The sequence below is a fragment of the Rattus norvegicus genome, chromosome 20 (assembly GCF_021556685.1).
Source record: "Rattus norvegicus strain SHRSP/BbbUtx chromosome 20, alternate assembly SHRSP_T2T, whole genome shotgun sequence".
Taxonomy (NCBI): domain Eukaryota; kingdom Metazoa; phylum Chordata; class Mammalia; order Rodentia; family Muridae; genus Rattus; species Rattus norvegicus.
Window position 1 is genome coordinate 30,599,056 of NC_141553.1, and position 26,136 is coordinate 30,625,191.

General features: G+C 48.8%; 1 protein-coding gene across 5 annotated transcripts in view; it reads left to right on the forward strand.

The window, feature by feature from the left end:
• Lrrc20 (leucine rich repeat containing 20) overlaps positions 1-26,136 on the forward strand; it is a 108,254-nt gene that overhangs the window by 66,711 nt on the left and 15,407 nt on the right. For all 5 annotated transcript variants that reach the window (XM_087598158.1, NM_001109171.1, XM_087598157.1 and 2 more), the window contains exon 4: positions 8,744-8,911. In XM_087598158.1, coding sequence (XP_087454284.1) covers positions 8,744-8,911 — 168 coding nt within the window. The remainder of the gene's footprint in view (positions 1-8,743; positions 8,912-26,136) is intronic.

Consider the following 26,136-nt stretch of genomic DNA (forward strand, 5'->3'; position numbering starts at 1 on the left):
CACACAGGTAATCCCTCAGACACTTTGTCTTACTCATGATAATTTACCAATTCCTATAAATTGTGTGTAAACCTTCTGATGTAGCCAATTTGGATTCTAAGAGTTTTGAGAAAGTATACTAAGATCAGCTCCTGTATTCACCAAACCTTCTATATCAACATCATTCATTTGTATCATTAATTTGGGTCTCTAATCATTAGCCACTGCTTGCCAAAACACATTTTTCCAGTACTCCCATAAGCCCCTGTCCCTTCTACTGGAGCAGCTTTCCCCTTGATGTAAGGAAACAACAATGGTTGAGCGATTCTATCCCTTGCATCAGTTTGCATATCCTTTCTTCTTTGTTATCCCCATTTACTGTATGTGGAAGTACAATAAATCCTTGAGAAGTTAATCCACTTCTTCCCAAGATTATTCCCACTGTCCCTGAGGGTAAGGGGCATAACACCACTAGGTAACTTGTAACATTCAACCTTGGTGGGAAAATGTAAGAGTTTTTGTGGCCATCTCCAAGGCTGCACTTCCTTCTCTAGCATTTATAAGATCAGAAATACTGTTTAAATTTTCTTGACCGATAGGTACCACCTAGCTGACCAAAGGAAAAACAGCTCATATTGTTTGCTACAGGGCCTTGAGCTGACAGGCCCTTTGGTTCCCAATGGCAAGAAGTTACCTTGTATGTCTCTCTTGGGCTGACAATCCTTAGACTAATGTTTCCCCTTTCCACAGTAGCTACAATGGAAGCCTTTATGCCTCGTAGCTACCAGACCTTCTTATTCTTTTTTTTTTTTTTTTTTTTTTTTTTGGTTCTTTTTTTTCGGAGCTGGGGACCGAACCCAGGGCCTTGCGCTTCCTAGGTAAGCGCTCTACCACTGAGCTAAATCCCCAGCCCCAGACCTTCTTATTCTTGTCTGCAAATACTATGGTCTCTAGAATCAATATGCCTTCTATTTTAGCTCTTTGGAAATGGCCAAATTCACCACAATTAAAGCATTGGGCATTTTGATCTCTGAGACTTTGAGCCATAGCTTGCCCTAGCTAGATGCTCTTGTAAACCAACACCAGTTGTTCTTATCCATTTGTCTATTGGGGTTCCTTGTGCCTTGAGTGGTCTGATGCTCTCTTTCGCTTAGTATCTGCATTCTCAAATGCCAGTGTTCCTGTCAATGACTGATTTCAGGGTCTGATATGGCTCTGTCTATAGCTGAAACCAGCCTCTGTAAGAAGTCTGTAAAGACTTCTGCAGAGCCCTGTATTATCTTAGTAAATGAGGTAGATTTTTCTCCAGGTTCCTTAATCATATTCCAAGCTCTTAAAGCTGCAAGACAACATTGTTCAACAAAGACATTGGCAAATTGGATTTGTTCTTGTAAGTCAGTATAACACCCTTCCCAAACAGCTGGCCTTCAGTAACATTTATCCCTCTCGCTAAATTACACTGTTGTATTTTTGTGTCTTTGTGCCTCCACCAGGATAACTATTGTTGTGGTTGTCCAGCTTTTAGTACAGCTGACACCAATCCCTTCCAATCTTGGGGGATGACCCTATGCTGCATAGCCCAGGTAGTTAACATTTCTTTAATGAATAGATTCCCTGCCCAGTATGATGTGGACTTACTTCCCTGAGCAAGTGAGGGAGGGGTGCTGCCACAGCCATCATTCTTACCCCCCAGGCACTAGGCAGAGCCTTCTTGGCTCTAACTTCCCAGGTTAGATGACCCTACCTTTGCCATTTCTGCATTGATTGATGGCAGAACTGTAAAGTTGTGAGGAAAGTGAGGTCCCCAGTGAACAGGCTGTGGGATGAGACCACTAAGACCTTCAGAGAACACCCATAGTATTCAGAAACAAGAAGAGATAGATGGATAGATGAACATATGGATGGATTCATGATAGATACATACAGACATAGATATATTCATGTGTATATATACATATAGACATAGAGGGATATAGACACAGATAAATGCAAATATAGAAACATAAGTATATAGATACAGACATAGGAACACAGGTATGTAAATACATAAAGAGACACATAAACTAGCATAGATAATTACACACACACACACATACACACATACATGCTCTTACATATAGATAGATATACACATACAGAGAGAAAGATATATAGATAAATGCTCTAGCTCCAGGGCGAGCTACCAGAAAGCTTTCTTATAATCTGCCTTCAGGGAAAGCACACTTCTTACATGTCTGAGTCACGCTGGGGCTCTGATTAGACTCAGGCCTGAATTGGTTTGATAAAGTTCATCATTTTCCCCCTTAATAACAGTTATGATCCTGTCAGGAAATTACAAGTAACAAAACGAAGAGAGGAGAATTTCCCTCAGCCTCTGCAGCGTGTGCACGTCTTACTCTCCTGAATGCTCTCTCTCTCTCCCTCCCTCCGTCTCTTTCCCCCTCTCCGTCTCCCCCTCCCTTCCTCGCCCTCTCTCTCTCCCTCCCTCTCTCTCCCTCTCTCTCTCTCTCTCTCTCTCTCTCTCTCTCTCTGTGTGTGTGTGTGTGTGTGTCTGTGTATGCAAACATCCATCTAGGGAGCAGCAGGTCTGAGACCTCCACATGACATACTGTATGCAGGTGATAGCATGACTATTTTATTAACACTTGCAAACACTTGCTTCCATGTTACTTGGGACATGGTAGGTTTCAGCTCTTTTCTCAGATGCCATTAGAGGTACAGAAAAGGAGGTGATTGGTGGCCCCAGCATTGAAGACTGTCATTCTGTGACTGGGAATAAAAGCATGCCTGCACTGCCACATAATTCTTCATCCTCCACAGGATTGGCTCCTCCCGGCCTCCACTCATAGATCTTTCCTGCAGGATTTATGGATGTCTGTGTGAAGGGCAGCCCCATGCCAGGGGAGAGAGGCTCCTCTGCTCTTATTCCCGTCCTGCAGCAAGTGGCTGTACACCATGGGGCTCACAAACACAGGCTGTCCAGCAGTGCCTCTCAACCTTCCTAATTCTGAGGCCCTGTAATACAGTCCCTCATGCTGTGGTGACCCCCAACCACAAAGTTAGATTTATTGCTACTTCATAACTGTAACTGTGCTCCTGTTTGAATTGTAAATATCTGATATGTAGGATATCTGGTACGTGACTCCTGTGACAGAGTCATTGAACTTACAAAGGTGTCTCATCCCACAGGTTGAGAACCACTGCTCTAGGTTTTTTGTTTTTTGTCTTTTTTTTTTTTTTTTTTGGTTCTTTTTTTTTTTCGGAGCTGGGGACCGAACCCAGGGCCTTGAGCTTCCTAGGCAAGCGCTCTACCACTGAGCTAAATCCCCAACCCCGAACCACTGCTCTAAAGCCGGGTATCCTGAGGTTCAAAGTCAGTCTGTGGGTGGTGACAGTAAATGCCTTTAGTTCCAGAACTTGGGAGTCAGAGGCAGGAGGATCTCTGAGTTCTAGACTAGCCTGGTCTACAGTTCAAGTTCCAGGATAGCCAGGACTACACAAAGAAAGCCTGTCTCGGGGTTGGGGATTTAGCTCAGTGGTAGAGCGCTTGGGGTAAGCGCAAAGCCCTGTGTTCGGTCCCCGGCTCCGAAAAAAAGAAAAAAAAAAAAAAAGAAAAGAAAGAAAGCCTGTCTCAAAAAACCCCACAAACCAATCAATCAGTCAATCAAAGTCAGTCTGGGTGTGGTGGCATACACCTTTCTTCTTAGCACTCCGAGGCAGAAGAAGGTGGATCTTAGTGAATTTGAGACCAGCCTGCTCTATGGAACTGGTTCCAGGACAGCAGGGCATAGCATGAGGCCCTGGGTTGAATCTCTAGCACTGTATAAACTGGGCATGGTGACATTGTAATTTACTAATGTATAGGCCCAACACACACACACACACTCACTCACACACACACACACACACACACACACACACACAGACACACAGACACACACTCACCTCCTACATAGTTACAGTAAGTCAAAATTTTTTTTTCTTTTTCTTTTTTTTCGGAGCTGGGGACCGAACCCAGGGCCTTGCGCTTGCTAGGCAAGTGCTCTACCACTGAGCTAAATCCCCAATCCCCAAGTCAAAAATTTTTTAAATTAAAATAAAACCTGGGGCAGCAGAATGATTTACTTAGACAAGCTTGAGAGCCTGAGTTCCATCCCTAGAACCTACAGCAGAAGGAGAGAACCAGCATCCAAAACGTGGTCCCCTGGCCTCTGTTGGAGCACCCTTGCACACCTGTGCCCACACCCTCGTATGCATGTACAGTGCACACACACTAATAACAGTGTCTTCGATGGCCTGGTGTCACATTACCCCTGCTGTGTGGACTGCTCAGAATTGCCAACTCCTACGTGAGCTGTCTGGCTTCACTGACCAAAGAGGCAGCCGGGCAGCATGTTTCTGCAAAGTGGAAGCTTGGAGAATCACATTGCACAGAGTCTGAGGAGCCGGAGAAGGTGGGCTCACCCTCCTGGGAATGAATACCCAGCTGCCGAGATGCTCCAGGGAGCCGCCTCTGGGCGATGACCTCATCACCTCCCCCTGCTGTCGTCTGCCTAGGGCCTGGAGTCCTTATCTGCCAGGATTCAGTGAGACTTGAACAGTACTTTTTATAGCAAGCAATAATAGTTCTTCTTTTGTTCTCTTTGATGAAAAGAACACATCAGTGTAAGGAAGAGCTCCGATGCACTGGGAGCTGGGATGCTGCAGGATTGTGCGGGTGACACTGAAATCCGTTCCCTGCCCTTCTGTTTATCTGCCCAGTATTTCCCAGTGCTCACTGTGGACTGGAATGTCTGGGACGCTTCTAGGGCAGTTTATGTCCTCAGAGAAGGAGGCAGACAGAATGCTGACAGGCGGGTACGCTCAGGAAGTAGTGGCTCTCCGGAGGTGGGTGCTGACCAAGAGGAGGGGATCCCGCTTTAGATGGGGCGGTGCCTGAGTGAAGTCACTCAAATCAAATGAGGCAGCAGGCCTGGCACATACACAGCAGAGATGAACACTGTAAAAGGCGGGAACTGAGGACCTCCTGTAACCCCAGAACTTTGGAAGCTGAGGCTAGAGGACCACACAGTTTGAGGTCAGCCCGGTTTGCTAGCTCTCTGATCCTGGGCACCAGATATAGCGAGGTGTGGTGGCACACACCTGTAGTTCTAGCACTTGCGAGGTGAAGGCAGGAGAATCAGGAGATGAAGGTTGTCCTCTGCTACCTGATGAATTTGAGGCTAGCCCTGGCCGCAGGAGATCCCATCACCTCAAAAGAAAGGGAAAAGGGGAGAAGAAGAAAGGGAAGGAATGAGAGAATCTGTCAATCAAACTGTAAGTGTGAGAGCCCCCAGGCAGCAGGCTGCTCAGCATGAGATAACGGAGCTTGGCCGGGGCACAGTGGGCTAGATGTCTAACATTGCCCCCGACACTGTAACCTGGTAACCAGTATCCAAGACAGCAGGGTTTGGGAGATATGGGATTCCAGATGCCTGAATTCAGAGCTCTTCCTTCCTGAGCCTCCTGGGTACTGGATGACTGATAATGGACCCACTAGATAGGGAGTCTTATGATTCAGGCCTGGTATATGCATGAACTGCTGAAGGAATCCTTGGTTGCATGGAGCAGGCCTTGAGATCTACTAATTGGACCTCGGGTTCAAGATGTCATCAAAGATAGGACACTGGGGGGCACCACATGACATCCTCTCCCATCACTTATTGGATACTTACTGAGTGGTCATGTAAGTCCTGAAGGAGGCTGGTTATAGAAAGAAAGAAGAACCACAGGAAGTTCCTGCCTGAACAGAGCAGAGGACTTACAGTGTAGCTAGTGGGTGTGGCGTGTTCCTGTGCGCACTCGAGTGTTTGTGTGCGTGTGTGCGTGCACACGTGTGCGTGTGTGTGTGCGTGCACACGTGTGTATCTGTGGATGTGTAGTGCCTCTGTGTGTACACGTATGCATATGTCTGCATGTGTCTGTGTGTACAGAGGCCCTGCAGAAGGGAACAAGGTTCTGAACCCTCACCGTGGCAGACCCTAGGGTGATCTGTACGGATCTCAGGGCAGGCCATCATCACAGGAGCCCTGCATCACAGCAGCCTTATGAGAACCCAGAGCACAGAGGGCTGGGTCAGCTGTAGAGTTGGGGTGCTAGACTCTGGTTCTGGGGGAAGGGCTGTAAAAATAAACAGGAAGCTTTCTCTGGCTGTCCCTCACACAGCTTGGTGTGCTGCTTTTCCTTTGCTGGTTAACGTCAAAGTAAGGAAAATAAGGACTTCGGGTGACACCCGAAGGACACCCTTCATCTTTATGTCACACAGAACCCGTGTGAAGTGCGATTACGGCAGTTAGCTCACACACAAAACCCCGGAATTAGACAACTTCTGCTTTATCTCTGGCTTTCAGAGGTGCTGTGAGTGGGCCAGAGAGACCCATTTCAGCCAGGCTCAGGAAGGTTAGCAGGAAAGACAGAAGGAGGTCAGTCCCTGCCCTGGGCCACCCATGATGCCAGGTGCCAGTGTGTGCACTGTCAGACCTCAGAGCTGCTGTTCTGCTCTTAGCAGATGCCTCCAACTTTGAGCAGACAACTCCATCCCTCCATTTTTAACTCCGGGCATCAAGATCTATTTGGTACCTGATACCTGGGGCAGGGATGGCTCAGGGTCACTTCTGCCAAGATTCCGTCTTTACTGGCCACCTACACCCGGTACACTATGGTACTGCAGCCCAGGGTCCCTGGGCAGGAGTGGGATAAGGGACAACCACTGTGTCCCAGCCTGAGATAACACAGGCTGACTGATGCTTCCTACCAGAAGTAGAGGGCTACAGAAGTCCAGAGCAAGCCTAGCACAGGCCAGGCAGATCTGGGGCCCAAAGGAGAGGGAAGGGAGGCCGCAGACAGCCCAGAGATAGAGGCAGACCTACATGTGAACTCAGCCATCCCAGCTCAGAGCTGCTTATAAAACAGAGTTGAGTATAATGATAAAAGCTTTCAAGATGGCGTGTGGGAGCCAGCTATGCTGGGACGCTCCTGCAATTCCAGAGCCTGGGAGGCTGAGGCAGGAATATCTTGAGTTTGAGGCCAGCTGAAGCTATGATGAGGCTGAGTCTCAAAACAGACAGAACGCAGCATATCGGAATTCCACTCCAAAGGAATGGGACCCTATGCGTCTTCATCAGTCACACGTCCACAGAGTTGGCTCTGGGTAGAAGAACTGAGGGACATGGCATGACATTTCAGGGTCTCCATGTCCTTTGGGCCAGACAGAGTTGGGACAGTCGTGTCACAGACGAATAGCCTACAGTAAAGGTCGCATGTGGATGACCTTGTAGTCTTGCTCATGGATTAGCCTGTCCCGACTCCAGAAACAGATACCCAATTCCCCCCTCCCCTGGTGCTTTCTCTGTGCGTGCTGACATAGTTAGCCACATCCCCACGAGGCAGGCACCTACCGGCCTCTGTGTCAGATAAGGAAACTGGGATCTAAATGCGCATGATGCCTAAGTCAGCCGGAGTAGCCAGGCTGGGGTTTGCCTTTGAGCAGGGCTCAGGATTTCCCATTGTATGTAGTTCTACAGAGCTCTACAGCTCTGCCCTGTTCCTCCTAAGTTGGTTTTTGTTTGTTTGTTTGTTTTTTGTCTCTTCTTCTATGAGGGCTCCTAGGAGAGCCTCGTCCTTCCTTCTGTTCCGCATTATTTTGATTAACCCTATTTCCGACCGTAATACCATGGCCACATAGTTACACCCGCCTTCTACTTCCGTTGGTTTTCATGGAATAGGAAGAAAGACAGACATGTGACATGAACAGAGCTAAGAAGCAGTCACCGCCAGGTGGAAACCTCTCAGGTTAGCCAAGTTGAGGAACATCCGCGGTGGTTTGCAGCGCATCTCTTCCAATCCATTCATTTCGCCGCCTCCCCTTGCGTGAATCTGCTTCCTATTGTCTGTGGCCATTGTGTCCTTGCTTTGTGTACCTGTCACCGTCTCAGGATCTTGATTTTTTTTTTTTTTTGAGTTAAAGATTTAAAAGGCAGGAAAAATCTCACATGTGGCATGTAGCAGCAGGGAAATTCTCGAAAACAGCAGACAGTGGGAGCTTGCTTCTTTCTTTTTGATTGTGGTTGTTGTTGATTGTTGGGTCTCTCTAGGTTGTTCTGACTGTCCTGGAACTCACTCTGTACACCAGACTGGCCTTGAACTCATGGACATCCACTTGCCTCTGCCTTCAGAGTGTTGGGATTAAAGACGTGCTATGATACCTGGCCCAGGAGACTTTTCCAAGAGGCTTTTCAGCTTCAGCCTGCCCTCTCAGCCTCTGGCCTGGTCCATCTCTCAGTGCTGTCTGGGCCTCATCAAGAGGGTCCCTCACATAGGCCAGTGACCACTTCAGGGGAAGAACCTATTCGTTATCTGGTTGGTAGTAACTATGTGGGGAATAAGGGCACTTAACAGAGCAGCAGCCCTTGTTACACTTGGGCATATCCTGACACATTCACAAGGCCCGTCTGAGGGAGCTATCACAGGTGTATCTTTGGGCCCCAGGTTCTGTCAGGAGACCCCCCCCCACACACACACACAGCAAAGTGCAGTACCTCTGCTGGGATAATGGCAGAAGGGGCCCTGGGCAGTGAAGGGCACAGGCCTGGAGCCATCCTCTTTGGGCCTTCCTGTGAGGTGGGGTCTTTCTCAGTGTCCTGGCAGGGGTACTGGAAACAGGCCTAGTAGCCTTTGGGCAGGCCTCCCTTCCCTCCTAACTGTCCCTCCTTGAATCCTGTGGCAGAGCTACGCCTGGAGGGCAACTACCTCTATCGCCTCCCCAACGAGGTCAGCAGCCTGCAGCACCTCAGGGCCATCGACCTGTCCCGAAACCAGTTTCAAGACTTCCCAGAGCAGCTGACCACCTTGCCTGCGCTGGAGACCATCAATCTGGAGGAAAACGAGATAGTGGGTGAGTATGCATGACTACCGGCGCCTGAGGCTGTGTAGGGTGTAGACCACTGGAATTTATTATTATTATTTTTTTTTTTTTTGGTGGGCTCAAGGGAGGCTCCAGTTTGCTGGGCCATGACACCTGAGCAGACAGTGAGCCTGGGTAGATAACCACTGCCCAGCCCTGCCCTCTGCCAGGTGCTAGCCTTCTCTCAGCTGCCTGGGCTCCAGTCTTCTCTCTTCACAGTAAGTCACTTCCCAGTGCTGAGCAGTGTGCCCTCCCCCATCTCAACTCTGTCACACCAGGGCCTCACAGAACCGAGTGTCCTCTCCGCTCGGAGCCTGATGTCCCCAGAGAGGTCAGGTGCTCACCCGTCTCTGTGTCCTTACCTCCTTGGCCCTTGCTTTCTCATCCCTGCCTCAGCTTGGCCCTTGCTTTCTCGTCCCCGCCTTAGCCCCTCACTCTGCTTCTCTTAACGCCAGCTGGGTTACCTCTGATCCCCTGCGATTCTGCTCTTATATTTCCCTTAGCGTTTTCATGGCCCTTTTATGCCACTTGATTAAAGGCAGTGGGCTTTTGAGTGTTTTGGGCTGCAGCAGGGGAATGCCTTGTGCTCAGTGCTTGGTAGTGAGTGCCTGAATACCCAGGATGCTGCGGGCAAGACTCCTGACCTGGATGGGGGGGGGGGGGGGGGAACGACTCGGGATCACCTCGATCTTTTCAGTTTTGGTTCTATTGTTTGTTAGTCGTTGTTCATTTTTAAATAACATTTATTTATAGTGTGTGACACACACACTCGTGCGCACATGCCAGCACAGCACATGTGGAGGTCACAGGACAACTTGTGGAAATCAGTTCTCCAGTCCTCTCCTTCTGCGTGCATGTTGGGGATTGAACCCTGGGTCATCTGGTTTGGCAGCAAGCGCCCTTACCGTCTGAGCCATCTCACTGAATCTGTTCTTTGAGCACTGAGTAAAATGAGCTGCAGGGCATTTTAAGGGGCATCAGGTTCCACAGAGAGACTGCAGAAGAGAAAAGCGTGATTAGGAACTTTAGCCCTGTGTCTATAGGCAGGGCCCTTAGGTCATGGATGGGCACTCCCACGGCCCTGAACAGCCTGGTCTGAGTTGGCTCACTTGATCCTCTATAAGGTCTCCAAGCATAAAGAGTGTCCCTCGGGGACCCTCTCACTGCAAGGCTCCCATCTGCACCACCTCACTCACCTAAGCTGTGCTCAGCTCTCTGTCTCATTGGCGGATCTGCTTCCTCTCTCCCTCTTCTCCCTCCTCTCCTCCTCTCTCCTCGTCCCTCCCTCCTCCCTCCCTCCTCTCCTTCTTCTCTCCCTCCTCTCCCTCCTCCCTCCCTCCTCTCTCCCTCCTCTCCTTCCTCTCCCTCTCCTCTCCTCCTCTCTCCTCCTCCCTCCCTCCTCCCTCCCTCCTTTCTCCTCTCTTCTTCCTCTCCCTCTCCTCTCCTCCTCCCTCCCTCCTCTCCTTCCTCCCTCCCTCTTCTCTCCCTCCTCTCCTTCCTCCCTCCCTCCTCTCCCTCCTCCCTCCCTCTCCCTCTCCCTCCCTCCTCTCCCTCCTCCCTCCCTCCTCTCCCTCCTCCCTCCCTCTTCTCTCCCTCCTCTCCTTCCTCTCTCCCTCTTCTCCCTCCTTTCTCCCTCTGCTCCCTCCTCTCTGTCCTCTCTCCTTCCTCTCTCCTTCCTCTTTCTTCTCTCCCTCTTCTCCCTCCTCTCTCCCTTCTTTCCCTCTCCTCCTCTCTCCTCCCTTCCTCCTCTCTCCTCCCCTCTCCCTCCTCTCTCCTCCCCTCTCCCTCCTCTCTCCTCCCCTCTCCCTTATTTCCCTCTCCTCTCTCCTCCCTCCCTCCTCTCTCCCTCCTCTCTCCTCTCTCCCTTCTTTCCCTCTTCTCTCCTCCTCTCTCCTGTCTCCTTCCTCTCCCTCTCCTCTCCTCCTCTCTCCTCCTCTCTCCCTCCTCCCTCCCTCCTCCCTCCCTCCTCTCTCCCTCCTCTCTCCTTCCTCTCCCTCTTCTCTCCTCCTCTCTTCTCTCCTTCCTCTCCCTCTCCTCTCCTCCTCTCTCCTCCTCTCTCCCTCCTCTCTTCTTTCTCCCTCCTCTCTCCTCCTCTCTCCCTCCTCTCTTCTTTCTCCTTCCTCTCTCCTTCCTCTTTCCTCTCTCCCTCTTCTCCTTCCTCCCTCCCTCCTTCCTCTCTCCTCTCTCCCTCCTCTCCCTCCTCTCTCCTTCCTCTTTCCTCTCTCCCTCTTCTCCCTCCTCCCTCCCTCTTCTCCCTCCTCCCTCCCTCCTCCCTCCCTCCTCTCTCCCTCCTCTCCCTCCTCTCTCCTTCCTCTTTCCTCTCTCCCTCTTCTCCCTCCTCTCTCCCTCCTCCCTCCCTCCTCTCTCCCTCCTCTCCCTCCTCTCCCTCCTCTCTCCTTCCTCTTTCCTCTCTCCCTCTTCTCCCTCCTCTCTCCCTCCTCTCCCTCCTCCCTCCCTCCTCTATCCTTCCTCCCTCCTCTCTCCCTCCTCTCCCTCCTCCCTCCCTCCTCCCTCCCTCCTCCATCCCTCCTCTCCCTCTTCCCTCCCTCCTCTCCCTCCTCCCTCCCTCCTCTCTGCCCTCCACTTCCTTGCTCACTCTGATACCTCTGCTTATGACTGCAGCCAATCCAGGTGAGCTTGTCATGGGCCAAGGGCTCCTGTGGTCAGTGGCAAGCCCAGAGCTGAGCAGGTGGGTCAGGACAAGTGCCACCGTGCAGCTCTCTGTGTAAAGCGCTGTGCAGTCAGTGGCCACCTGGTTCTCTGATCATCTCTGGTTACCCTAGAAGGTGGTTCAAGATGAGAAAAAGAGAGAGTCTCTCTTCCAGACTGGGGTGCAGACTGAATATCTGTGCTGGGTGTGGCCCATAAAGTGATTCACTAAGGCAGCCCCAGGGGTCTCGATTCTTTCATGCTTCCTTCCCCTCAGGGTTGACAGTGTCCCTCCTAGGACAAACAGCCCCACACCTAGGACAAACAAACTTTGGCTCCCTGTCACATACACACACCTCTGCCTTTCTATGGGATGACAGTAATGATGTCACCTGTGCTTACTGCTTAGTGAGTCCATGATGTATTTCCTTGAAGTTGAGGCTCTTAAGAGCTCTATTAGCCTTTGTGGCCAAGTCCACATGGCACACTTGGCCAGGTTAAAGAGAGCTCCGTGCTGAGGCTGTTTCCCAGTCAGTTTAAGCCCTGGTCAGAGAACTGGGCTGGGGATACAGAGATGCCAGGGGGGAGGGGGAGCTGTCTTTTTTCTAGCAGAGACCGCCAATTCGTCCTTAAGCAGCAACTGCCATAGAGGTGCCCATTTAACCTCAGGTAGCCATCAGGCTGCAGGAGAGTTGAGTGTTCTCATCTAAAGAGAGGGACAGGGGTTGGGGATTTAGCTCAGTGGTAGAGCGCTTGCCTAGGAAGCACAAGGCCCTGGGTTCAGTCCCCAGCTCCGAAAAAAAAAAGAACTAAAAAAGAGAGAGAGAGAGAGAGAGAGAGAGAGAGAGAGAGAGAGAGAGAGGGGGACAGGACAGAGGCAGCCATCATACCCTGCTGAGTCACCCCAGTCACCCAGGTCTGCGTCTTCCTGATCCATTCTTGTTATCCAGTGGTTGTTCTGCTTCCCAAATCTGTGAGAAGGCCATACTGCAGCCTTCACAGCCCTTCTGGAGGCCTGCAAACCTAAGGGCAGGCCAGAGGGGGGCTGTTGGCAGGTGAACAGAAGGACCAGGATTCTGCAGTGGGACTTTGCCTGTTTGCCGGCTCCATCTCCTCTCTCACAGGACCTCACAGGCGCAGTTGTAGCCAGAGCTTGGGATGTCTAAAAAGTGACTTTCTTCCCCCTTAGAACCTTATAAGGGAGTTGGAAGAAATAGAGCTAAATTTTTATGAGAAATGTCTCTTTTAAACAAAACCTTTCACCTGCTGGACAGTGGCAGCTCTTGCCTTTAATTCTAGCACTGAGGAGGCAGAGGCAGCTTGATCTCTTGTGAATTTGAGGCCAACCTGGTCAACAAAGTGAGTTCCTGGTCATCCAAGACTGTTACACATAGAAACCCTGTGTTGAATAACACAGAACAAAACAAAAAGCGTTCCATGGGATTTTTATTACACGTATTTACTCTATCATTGGGAGTGGGGGTGGGCATGTGGCTGAGTGCACATGAGGAGGTCAGGGAACAACTTGCAGAAGTTGGTTCTCTCATGCCTGGCACAGTGGTGGTTGGGGTAGAAATCTCGGCTCGTGTTCAGACAGACCACACATCAAACCAACATGGTTCCACGTAGAGAGGTTTAATGAGAGAAGAGTAGAAGAGGGAAGGAGTAAAGGCCAGCCATGAGCAGGTGGAGGGAAGGGGGAGGGGAATGGGAAGAGAAGGGACAAAGGGGAAGAGGGCAAGAGCAAATGACAAGAGAGCAAGTGAAGAGAGTGAGGAGGGGCCAAGCAGCCCCTTTCAAAATGAGTCAGGCATAGTTGGCTGTTGCCAGGTAACTGTGGGGCGGAGCATACCTGGATATTGCCAGGTAACTGTGGGGGTGGAGCTTAGACTGAATACCAACAGCGGTGTGTACCTTTAACCCCAACACTCTGGAGGCAGAGACAGGCAGATCTCTGAGGTTGAGACCAACCTGATCTACAGAATGAGTTCTAGGAAATTCAGTCAGGGCTATGTAGAAAGAAAGGAAGAGACTGTCTCAAAACAAACAAAACAAAACAGAGGAAGAAATTTACCCTTTGGATCCTGGAGCTCAAACTTAGGTTGTTAGGTCTGCCTCAGGAATATCTTTGAGATTTCTGAGTTACTGTAAAGTTTTTACCAAGCAAGCAGAGTGAGCTCTGAGCCAGCTTTAAATGCTTAGAGGGACACCCCCACCCCCAGTCCTGAAGGATACCCCCCCAACCAGGCATCCTATCTGAGCCCTGAAAGACTGAGTCCAGTAGCATCCATGGTCAGCCCAGCCACCTTGTTCTTCCGGTTAGTACCGCCATCTGATTCTGCTCTACCCTTGGCACTGTTCTGGGCTGAGAGGAAGAATAAGGACGTAGAGAAGGGACATTCTGGGACCTCTGCGGCGGAGCATGTCAACCGAGAGGAGTAGGGACACTTCTGATAGCTTTCTGAGGTTCAGGGTGGGGTAATACATCAGTGTTTTCTAGTGACTGAGTGTCCTCGGGCGTCATGTCTGTGAGGCTGTGTAGATGGTCTCTGGTCTGCCTGTGACTCGAATGCTCTCTGCTTTCTCCTCTGTAGCATTCCTGCTACCCCATGTGCACTGCACACAGTGTCTGCAGATCACCGGCTGGGAACCTCGCCACCACAGAGCAGGGATTTGATAGCCTTTGAATGCCTCTAATGTCCCCAAGACCAAGTCAGGCTGAGCCTTTCAGCGTCAGGCTGTGATCCACTGGGGAACTGTAAATGGTAAATTAGTGGGTTGAGACCAGCAATTTTTTAATAGAGTAGAAAATATCAGGGTACATCACATGAAGCATGATAAGTTGTTTCTTTTGTGTCTTCTAATTTCAGTTTTACCCTGTGTACACTCAGGTGTGTATTTGGAGTCGTGGTGAAAATTTGTGTTTCTTACCATGATGGTAATAAAATCTACCAGGGCTGGCAAGGGGTAATGTGCTTGCCACCCAAGCTGGCGAGAACCTGACCACCTGAGTTTAATCCTGGGGCTCACACAAAAGTAGAAGAAGAAAACTAATTCACAGAAGTGCTCTTTGAAACTGAACATAGTGGGCACACACCTTTAACCTCAGCATTTAGAAGACAGAGGCAGGAGGGGTCAAAGTCAGTTTGGTCTGCATAGTGAGTTCCAGGACAGCCAGGGCTATGTAGAAGGACCCTGTCTAACACCAACCAACCAATCAACCAGCCTCACCAAAAAGTTGCCCTTTGGCCTCTTAGCACACATACACATAATACTAAAAATCAAATCTTTAAAAAACAATAAAAACTACCTAAAGATACTAAGTCGTCCTCTAGACTGTTGGACTTCTGCTCCTGTCAGCCTGGCCACCAGTTCCTATGCTCCAGCCGTGTCCTCAGCTGTATGGTACAGTCTTACTCTGGTATCCGCTAACCCCTCTGTGGTCTGCAAGCTTTGTCTGGAAGACCGCCTCCGTGTCTTAGTACCCTCTCTGCTGGTGGCTAGGTTCTCCAGTCTGAATGCCTGGTTCGGATAAACAGGAAGCAGAGCAGGTGACATTGTCTGCTTCCCCCTTCCCCAGCTTTCTGGATGTCAGGAAGCATGGTTGTTTGTTCTGGGGGCAGGGTCTGTGTTTGTGACTAAAGAATAATTTGTTCATCACCAAGATAGATGGTAGAATATTTTATCTAAGTGCCAAATATAAATGGACCGGACATTGTGAATGTCACTCCTACCTAGTAATTCTCATAATTGTTTCATTTCTGTCCCTATTGTACGCTGCTCATTATTGTGAAAGAGGCTTTTTATTTAGATAAAAAAAAGACGAGGAATTGTTGAAGTTTGGTTTGTTGTTATGTGTTATAATGCCAAATTCTGTATCCCAAGGTCCAGTTGCTTCAAGATGAGTGAATTAAAACGTATGTCAGTTTTTGTTGTGCAAACCTAGCTCCTTAATTTAAAATTATTGGTCGAATAAAGATGTCCACAGCCTATAGCTGGGCAGAAGAGAGGTGGGTGGGGCTTCAGTTCCCAGACTTGGGGTCCAAGGCAGAGACCCCCCAAGAAAGAGGAGGAAGAAGGAAGAAGGCGCCATCAGATAGATGGAGGAGGTAGGTGGATCTTGAGTGCATGACCATGAGGCCCACTTGTTGGAGTAGGAGTGGCCTAGCTTGGGGTCATTGACAAGGAAGTAGACAAAATAGCATAGAGGGCTGATATCTGCCCAGCTCTAGTGCTTTAAGGTTTATTATAAATGCATGTATATATATACATACGTAAGTACATATGTATATATTCATTCAATGCCAGGTGTGGTAGCACATACCTTTAACCCTAGCACTGGGGAGGCAGAGGGAAGCGGATTTCTATGAGTCCAAGGCTAGCCTGGTCTACAAAGTGAGATCCAGAACAGGCAGGGCTGTTTCAAGGAGAAACCCTGTCTCAAAAAATAAAACCAGGGGTTGGGGATTTAGCTCAGTGGTAGAGCACTTGCATAGCAAGCGCAAGGCCCTGGGTTCAGTCCCCAGCTCCGAAAAAAAGAAAAAAAAAAACCCCAAAACAATCAAACGGACAAAGTGTATTTGCCCAAACAACTGTCATCTAAAAGTTTCTGGGGTCTGAGATGGTTCCTAGATTTTCCAAACCAGAGAGTGGTCCAGTCAGTCATCTCTCAAAATCCACAGGGGGTGGGTGCCGGGACACTGGAGGTTACCAAACCTGCCAAGATGACAAGGGGAAAACCTTAGTACAACTTACCGTGGCCTCCGGTGTACTCAGAATCAGCTCTCAGTGTAACACCCAGTGAGAAAAGATGCTGAGTGGGTGGGTAGCTGATATCACAGGGTTTAGGGAATAACGCCAGGAGAAGTCTGCACGTGCTCAGTACTGGCGTGGGTTTTCTCTGACAAGTTTTGGTCTATGGCTGGTTGACGTGCTGAGTGAAGTATGTTCAGGTAGGGAGGACTGACTCGAAAGTATTTACGAACAAAACAGCTTGGAGGAGATACAATCTCTGGAGAGGCAGAGGCTTCGTGTCCTGACCTCCATCTGGCCTTGCAGGTGCCAGTGTGGACACACACCAACTAACTTCTTGAAAGGACATCGCCAGTTGGGGAGGGCAAATGCGCTAGGGCCTGGGCATAGAGAGGTCTCTAGAAAGGCAGATGGCTCCGCATGCACTTTTAGGAAGGGACTCCCAGAGTGCTCCAGAGAGGCTGTCTGAAGGACTGAAGTGTTTAGACTGACTGTGAGTAGTGATGTGGTGTTCACGACAGGGTGCCAATCCCACGAAGTCATCCTCTTCCCACCTCAGGAGTCTACATGTGGGTTACGGTTCAGAGGGAGCACGGCTGTAGATCAGAGGGAACATAGCAGCATTATTTATATACTCACTTGCCAGCACTCGCTGCTGCCGGCAGTTCAATGCTGGAACATGTGGGGGTGAGGAGAAAAATTACACGTTTCAATGACTTCATATTGCTAAGCAGGGGACTCCCAGTTAAGTAAGAATTTGGCTTTCCGTGACCCTCAATTTTGTTATTGTTTTGCACCCACACCATTCCAGAGAGCAAAGGGTCATGGGAAAACCCATTCTTGTTAGAGGCTTGATAAAAAGCCAGGCAGAGGTAATATCAGGTGTTCGAGGCCAGCCTCAGCTACATGGTGAATTCCAGGCCAGCCTGAACTACAGGATTTAGTAAACAAGGGCCGTGGCTATAGCTTAGTGTCAGAGTTCTTGCCTGATGTGTGGGTCTTACAGTTAGGATTCAGTACCTTTACTTGCTGTGTGGGCTGTTTTTTATGTCAGCCTAACACAAGCCACAGTCATCTGAGAGGGGGGATCTCAATTGAGAAAATACCTCCATAAATTTGGGCTGTAGTCAAACTTATTAGGCATTTTCATAATTAGTATCAATGTGGGAGGGCCCTGCCCTTTGTGGGTGTTGTCCTCTCTGGGCTGGTGGTCCTGGGTTCTATAAGGAAGCAGGCTGAGCAAGCCGTGGGGAGCAAGCCAGTAAGCAGCACCCTCCATGGCCTCTGCATCAGCTCCTGCCTCCAGGTGCCTGCCCTGTTTTGAGTTCCTGTCCTGACTGCTTTCAATGAGCAGTGATGAAGTGTAAGCCAAATGATCCCTTTCCTCCCGAGGTTGCTTTGGTCATAGTGTTTTATCACAGCAATAGTGACCCTGACTAAGACGCCTGCAGAGTCACTCGACATTCCCACCCTCACATCACCCTCATTTTGAAGCAAGGTCTCTCAGTACTCAGAAAGTAGGCTGGACTGGCCGTCTCTGCCTCCCTAGCACTGGCATTACAAGTCTGTGTGGAGGGGTTGCCCTAGAGAGAAGGCTCAGTGGTCAAGAGCATTCGCTGTTCTCCCAGAGGACCCAGGTTTGATTCTCAGCACTCACATGACAGCTCACAAACTGTTCAGTCCAGTTCCAGGGGAATCGCCTTCCTCTGGCCCCCACAGACCAATGCCTGCAAGTATTGCACAGACATGTATGTAGACACAATACCAAGACACGTGAAATGAAAGTAAATATTAAAAACCAACAATAACTGTTGTTGTAAAATTATAAAAAAAATAGAATGCTGTTTTTATTCCCTCTAGATCCAGCACTGCCCGGTGCCCCAAGATATCTGCTAGATATCTTAAGTCTCAGTCAGCAAAGCCTTTCATCCTCTTTGCTCTATCCTGTATCTCACTGCCAAAGGCCCCTCTCTGAGCCTGGCAGTAATCTCTCTACCTATCTAGTTCCCTAGGCAGGTTTCCATGCCAGAAACACATCCCAACTCCGCAGTGGCCCAGTGTCTCTAGCTGACCCATACTTTCTTACACTTAAATCACTACATGAAAGAACACACAACACAATAACCTTTGATCCAATTGATAAGATATAATTGCCCACCTAAACATACAAAGCCCTGTACACATCCATCCCTTAAGAACATTTATAACAACCTGTAAAGGTACAGCAAGGAATCTTAACCTCAGCTTCCATGTTGTCTCTCTCTCTCTCTCTCTCTCTCTCTCTCTCTCTCTCTCTCTCCTCCCCTCTTCCGTTCCAGTCTCCTCTCCCTTCAGACTTTTCTCCCGCCCATCCTTCCTTCTCATCCAATAACAGGCCTCCTTCTATCCTGTACCTGCCTCACCTGTGACATCATCCCACAAATAACAAAAACAGGCACCTCTCACCATGCCCAGCTCTAGGACTGAACTCAGGTCTTCATGCTGGAAAGGTGTCTTAGGGTTTTCTTGCTGTGAAAAGACACCATGACCTTGGCAACTCTTATAAAAGAAACCAGTTACGGTCTCAGAGGTTCAGTCCATTATCATCATGGTGGCAAGCACGGCAGCGTGCAGGCAGATGTGGTGCTGGAAAAGGAACTGAGGGCTCTACATCTGGATCCACAGGCAGCAGAAGGGGACTATGTGCCATACTTGGTGTAGCTTGAGCATAAGAGACCTCAAAACCTGCCTCCCACAGTGACACACTTCCTCCAATGAGGCCACACCTCCTAATAGTGCCCCGCTCTACTCTCAAGCATTCAAGCATGAATCTATGGGGACCAAACCACTAGGCTTATAGCCGTAACATAATGCAAAAAATGTATTCAGTTCAGCTTCAACAATCTGCATGTTCTATAACAGTCTCCAACTTGTTTAAAACTCCAGATTTAAAGTCTCTTCTGAGATCCATGCAGTTGCTTAACTGTAATCCCCTATTAAAAACAAAAACAGACCATATACTTCCAACATGTACATGTGCATTACCATTCCAAAATAGAGAAAGGGGAACTATGTATGGAAATCATTGAACCAAAGCAAGACCAAAATCCAGCTGGACAAACACCGACTTTTCCTCTCCAGCTCCTTTCAGCCTTGCTGACTACAGCCCCTTCCTTCTTTGGGGCTGGCTCTTCTTCCTCTGTGCAGCTTTCCTCACACAGCTCTAGCACCTCTAACATCTCGGGGTCTCCAAAGCAACTTCATAGCTTCATGCAGTGGTCGCTCTGAGCCTCCGTGTAGGGACACCCCTGCCACTCCGTGACTTCCCTTAGCTACCGAGGAGATTCCACGAACCCTTCTTCTATTCTTGATGCTAAAGCCAGAGCTACGTGGCCAGAGCTGCTAAGTGGCTTGCTGAGTCTAGAACTCGACTCCTTTGTTCAAGCACATCTTCACCAGCTTTCTATTGTCTGTAGTCTTCCTTCAGTGCCTAAGCTTGGCTGTCCTGGAACTTGCTCTGTAGACTGGCCTTGAACTCAGGGATCTGCACACCTCTGTCTCCTGAGGGCTTGGATTAAATTCATGTACCACCATGCCTGGACCTAAGCTTTTCTTTAACAAATCTTTATAAGCATAGCCACTGTGCCACAAGATCTGGATTAAAGGCGTGTGTTGATCTGGATCAAAAGCGTGTATCATCCCACCTCAGATATGCATTAAATGCATGTTGTCTTCCTGCCTCAAGATTCAGATCACAGGTTTGCTCGCCATTACTGTATGGTAGTTCATTCCAGATACAGTCAAACTTGACAACCGAAAAGAGCCATTATAATCCATCCCTTGTCTACTTAACACACAGTCATATCCCCTATGTCCAAATGAAAGCAATATCCAGGTCATAATAAAGCCTAATGTGAAATGACTCTCCCTTGTACAACAGCAAACACATAGTGAATTTTGAATAGGTTGCAATGTTCCTTGGAGAACATCCTTTTCACAAGATAGAAGCTTAGCTGGATGGGCTCTTGCCCTGAGGTCACCACTCTTAATTTTATTTTATATCTTTAATCTGGATTTAGCTCTATTCTACTCCCTGGTTCACCTTTACTCCTTGAACCATATATTTTGTATTTTTTCTTGTACAGCTTGCTCTATTTGCAAAACACTGTCTTTGTAAGAATGATCCACAGGTCCAGAGTCTGTCTATGCTAGGCTGGATTTCCTTTGTCAATGCAATTAATCTAAATCTCTTTACTTTAACCTCAGGCAGACTCTTCAGACAAGGGCAAAAAGCAGCCACATTCTTCACCAAAATATAACAAGAACAGTCTCTAAGCAACATTCATTCTCCTTTGAAATCACTTGAGCCAGGCCCTCACAGTTCAAATCACCCTTGGCAACACTGTCTTCCATGTTCCTGCTAGGATAGCCCATTAAGCCCCACTTAAATCATTCAAGTGATTTTCTAATCCACAGTTTCAAAGTCCATATTCTTCCAAGCAAAAACATGCAAAGGCCCATCACAGCAATATCCCACTCCTGGTACCAACTCCTGTCTTAATTAGGATTTCATTGCTGTGAAGAGACACCATGACCAAGACAACTCTTCTTCTAGGAAAACATTTACTGGGGGCTTGCTTACAATTTCAGAGGTTTAGTCCATTATCATCATGGTAGGAAGGATGGCATTGTGCAGGCAGACTTGATGCTAGAGGAACCAAGATTTCTCTTGATCCCAAGGCAGCAAGGAGGAGGTTGGAATTCCACAGTGGGCAGAGCCTGAACACAGGAAACCTCAAAACTCACCCAACAGTAAGGCAATTTCCCAAGTAAGACCGCACCTACTCCAACAAGTCCACACCTCCTAATGGTGCCACTCACCGTGGGCCAAGCATTCAAACATGAATCTATGGGAATCATTCCTATTCAGACCACCACAATATCAGGATTCAATCCTTGATACTGGGGAATACTGGGGAAAGTGCAAGTATGAAAGTGGAGAACAGGGGTTGGGGATTTAGCTCAGTGGTAGAGCGCTTGCCTAGCAAGCGCAAAGCCCTGGGTTCGGTCCCCAGCTCCAAAAAAAAAAAAAAAAAAAGAAAAGAAAAGAAAAGAAGAAAAAAAAAGAAAGTGGAGAACAAGAAGCCACAGGACAACTCATTGACCCCAGTCCCTCATGCAAGGCCTTGTTTGGGCAGTGGGTAACTACCCAAGACAGAAACTCGTTCTGATATTGCAGTTGTATCAGTTGCCAAGCCTAACTGCCAGGGTTCAAGAAAATGAAGGCTTTCTTTCCAGATTTTTTTCAGTGTGTGGGTGTCACCATTTCCTGCAGTGACTAAAAGAATAGATTAAAAGAACTCATTGTAGCTAACTGATAGGCAGGAAGTTGTCTATTCAGAGTGGCCTATGGTGTGTAGTACAGAGTCAAACAGAGCCTTGCAGAATATAACCATGTTATCTTAGTTACTTTTCTATTGCTGTGAAGAAATACTATGACTAAGGCAACTAATAAAAGTTACTAGGGCTCCATTTCCTGAGGGTTAGAGTTCATGATCATCATGGCAGGGAGCATAGCAGTAGGCAGACAGACATGGTGCTGGAACAATAACTGAGAGCTTACATCCTGGTCCACAAGCAGGAGGCAGAAAGGAAGAATTAAACGGAATGGTGTGGGCTTTTGAAAGGTCAAAGCTCACCTCCTGTGACACACCTCCTCCAACAAGGCCACACCTCCTAATCCTTCCAAAGGGTTCCATCAACTGAGGGTCAAGCATTCAATCTATAAGTCTACTAGAGTCATTATCATTCAGATCACCACACATGACCAGGGGAGTTGTCCAAGGTTGCACAGTGACTTTGCTCTAGCATGTAAAGATTAGAGCCAATACAGGGCAGTACAGACTGATAGTCAGCTTTAGATACCTAACAGTCTATTGGCATGAGGGTCCTTTCTCTCCCTCACTCCCTTTCATTCAGCAGGATTTGAAAGCTGGGGAGATATCTCGGTCAAACATGAGGACCTGAGTTCAATCCCCAGAGATCTCAGAAAAAAAGAAAGCTGGGTATGGGCAGGTGAGATGGCTCATGGGTAAAGGCACTTGATGATAATAGGCCTGATGCCCTGAGTTGATCACCAGATCATTGCTATCAGCAATGAGAAAGGAGAGAGAACCAACTCCCACAAATTGTCCAGAGAGAGAGAGAGAGAGAGAGAGAGAGAGAGAGAGAGAGAGAGAGAGAGGTGGGGGGAGAGTTGGGCATGTTGATGTTCTTATAATCCCAGCATCAGAGAAATAGGGGCAGGCAGATCCCTGACACTAGCCAGCTTGACATACTTAGTGAGCTCCAGGCCAGTAACAAACCCTGTTTCAAAAACCAAGATGCACAGCAGCTATAGAATGACACAGAAAATTGTCCTGTGGCCTCCATATATACACATGTGCACCTGCACACATGTGAACCCAAAGCACACATTCAGCGGAAAACGGTGGGATTGGCGACGGCCTCTTAGCACTTGAGGGGAGGAGGTCACGGTCCCCACAAGTATTTGACCAGTCAGGGCCCCTTAGTCTGGCACATCTGAAAGTACAATGCTGAGATGTTCCTCCCCTCTACCCCTGCAAACCAGGCTCAGGGGGAAGATGGAGCTAAAGCTTTCCACCTTTGCCTGGTGGCTGTGCAGAACATCCCAGGACTGCAGAAGGACAGTGCACCCTCCCAGATGGCGTTTGCCTGCATATACAGTAGGCAGGCAAACTTTTCTATAGTGACAATTGGGAATTTTGGTTTCTTAAAAAAAAAAAAACATACAGAGACATAGTATAAGAATATGTTTTTTGTTTTAATCCCAGGTGTGGGATATCGGGCTGGTTCAGACTGTCCACAGCAGTTGATGGTGATTTGCCCCATGCTCTAGCAGGGGTGTGATTTTTGCTAGCAGCAGATAGTTTCTGCGATTGTGTGACTTTTGGAATTCTGGGGACTTTTCCAGAGGGGGTATAAACACTAGAGCCTTGAAAGGCATGGTGGGTCATTGGTTGTCAGTTGGTTGTTGTTGGCCGTGGTTTGTTAAGTTATCATATGCAAAGAAGAAACAGGAAAAAATTAGATATCCTGAGGGTGAAGATCAAACTTGCCCCCACGGAACTCCATGCCCCTAATCAGCAGGAAGAAGTCTAATATAATGCCTCCCCCTTTCCCTTCTATCTATTTTCCTCTCCTATCTAGTGTCAGAGGGTTAAGGGGGGAAGAAGGGTGGCAGAAAGAAGAACCTGCAAATTAGCAAACACCGGTTATACCTCACTCATTTGCCTGCCACCTGCAGAGTTATGTATTTTGTTGGTGGTCGGTACAGGCATCTGTATTGCAGTCACTGGGCAGACAGTATAAGAAAGCACCCTCTGACCACAGCTGTGGTGTCGACAGATGGGATTCAACAACACTTAATGCAAAGACGAGCTGGCCCTGAAACCCAAGTGGAGGGAAGGTCGTGTTTGCAGCCCTGACCCTGCACAGGTGCAACCATAAGGGACTAGCAAGGCCATGTTTAGGCAAAACCTTTCATACACTTAGTCTTTGCCCAAATGGCATTCTCTGTGCAGGCTACTGTGTGGTGAGACCTTGATGAATGAGAACCTCTAGTTATCCAAGATGATGTGGGCACTTGGCTGGCTGTACACAGGCATGTTGTGAGAAGTCCTTTGACACTTGTTTAACATGTAACTGAAGGTTTGGCAGGGACTAGGCATGTAGAAGCTCACTTGGTAGAGTCCTTGCCTGGCATGCGCCGACCCTGGGTTTGATCCTTAGCGCCCTGCTATCTAAGTATTATGATGTCTACCTGTAGTCCCAGCACTTGGGAAATGGAGGCAGAAGGGTCAAGATGTCAAGATTACCTTTAGTTATGTAGTGAATCCCTTAGGCTCCACTTTTGCATTGGTCTCCCAACACCTCCAGCACTTGGCCCTGCCTAGAGTGCTGGAGGGGTTTGTGCAATGGTCTAGGTCTATACCCAACCTTGCAAGGGTGCCTATCCAGGGCAGAAGCAGCCTGTTGGAGTCATAGACATGGGGGTCTAGCTGGGGTACATTAACTCTGCATTAGGCACTGAGCTGAGACACAAAGAAAAACAAATCTCGTTTCTCACGTGGGGCTCCTGGCATCATGGCTTCCTAAGTAGCTGGTATTTACCGGTTGTCCACTTCATGCCTAAATGTTTTCTGAGGGCTTTTCAAGAACGCTCTCATTTAATCCCCTCTGTATGTAACCTTTCAGAACAAAGTCATACCATCTGGACAGAGCAAGGGTTCTAATCCAAGTTCCCTCTGGTCACTCCTGACACTTTATACAGGAAGAGGGGAGTTTTCTAGAACAGAGAACCCCAGGAGAGCCGTGGTCCAAGCACAGAACGGTGGCTAAAAGGGAACCGCAGTGAGGCACAGAGGATATGTAAGGCAGACACTGGAGGCACATCCTGCCAGCTCGGTCCCACACAGCCTCTCAGGGTTGATGATCCCATGAGGATCTCCACAACCTTCTAATGAGCCCCCATGGAGAGAGGAGATGGTGCTCACACCAGCTGCACATTCGAGTCATCCAGCGCGCTTTTAAGCACACCAGCTCGGGATCACATCCTATACCCGTTAAACCAGTCTCTCCTGTGGTGGAATCATGATGTGGGAAGTTCTTAAACTCTGCAGACGAGGTTCAGGAGTGGCTCAGAGGATAAATCATCTGCTGAGCAAGTGCAAGGCCCTGAATCCCAAGCACAAGAACCCACGTCAAGCCAGATGCAGCTGTGTGGCACATCTGTAATCCCAGCACATCTACAAGAGATGGGAGGTGGAGACAGGAAACTCACAGAAGCTTGTTCACGAGCACCCACACACACCCCACCCATACATCATGCACAATAGAAAATAAACAGTGTCCCAGATGATTCCAGCGTACAGGCAAGACTGCAGCTGAGCTAGGCCAAACCTTCTGTCAAATAAGCCTTACGAATAGGGTCTTTCCTACTTGGAAACACATGCAAACCCCAGACAAAACCCCATTTCAGTCCCTGGAAAAGCTCTAACTAACCCCCCACCCCAAACCTCTGGAGAAGTGTGTAGTTCGTGGGAAGTGACATTCTGCAGGGGGATAGCTGTGACATTCATCTTACTCAGCTGAACCGTCTCCTGGACCCCAGGAATGGTACTGTACTGGTCCTCTGACGCCCCAAACTCACTGCCTTGGTTACTTTTCTCTCTCGCAGCCTGTCACCCCCACCATCCTAGGCACTGGGCTTCTGACAGCCCATTACGCAGTTCCATACCTCTGATTAGAGCCTACCAGCTCCGTGGGAGGGAGTGGCAGACACATGAGAGACAGAGAAATTGTCTTGAGTAGCCAAGCTGGAGCCCTGGTGGGTTGGAGCTGACCAGAGGAGGGAGAGCAGGCCAAGGCAGGAGTGGTAGTGAGCTGCTGAGGCAGACTTATTTCTAACGAGAACTGTCACGGTCAGATTCCATTGCTTGTCAGATCTGGGTACCAGAGGCTTTAAGGAAAGTCTGTGTGACTAGTGAGTGGCCTCCTTTCTGCCCACTCAGCCACTTTCCCTGTCAGCCTGTGGGAAGCCAGGGCTTTTCTCTGTTTCCTTCTCTTGTGGCCCACACTTGTGACAGGTTGCATTTGTGTGTAGGTAGGAGATTGTTCTTGGTTTCTTCTGGATTCTTAAGAAACTGCAGGCCACTGGGCATGGTGGCGCACACTTTTAATCCCAGCACTGGGGAGGCAGGAGCAGGTGGATCTCTTGAGTTTGAGGCCAGCCTTGTCTACAAAGTGAGTTCCAG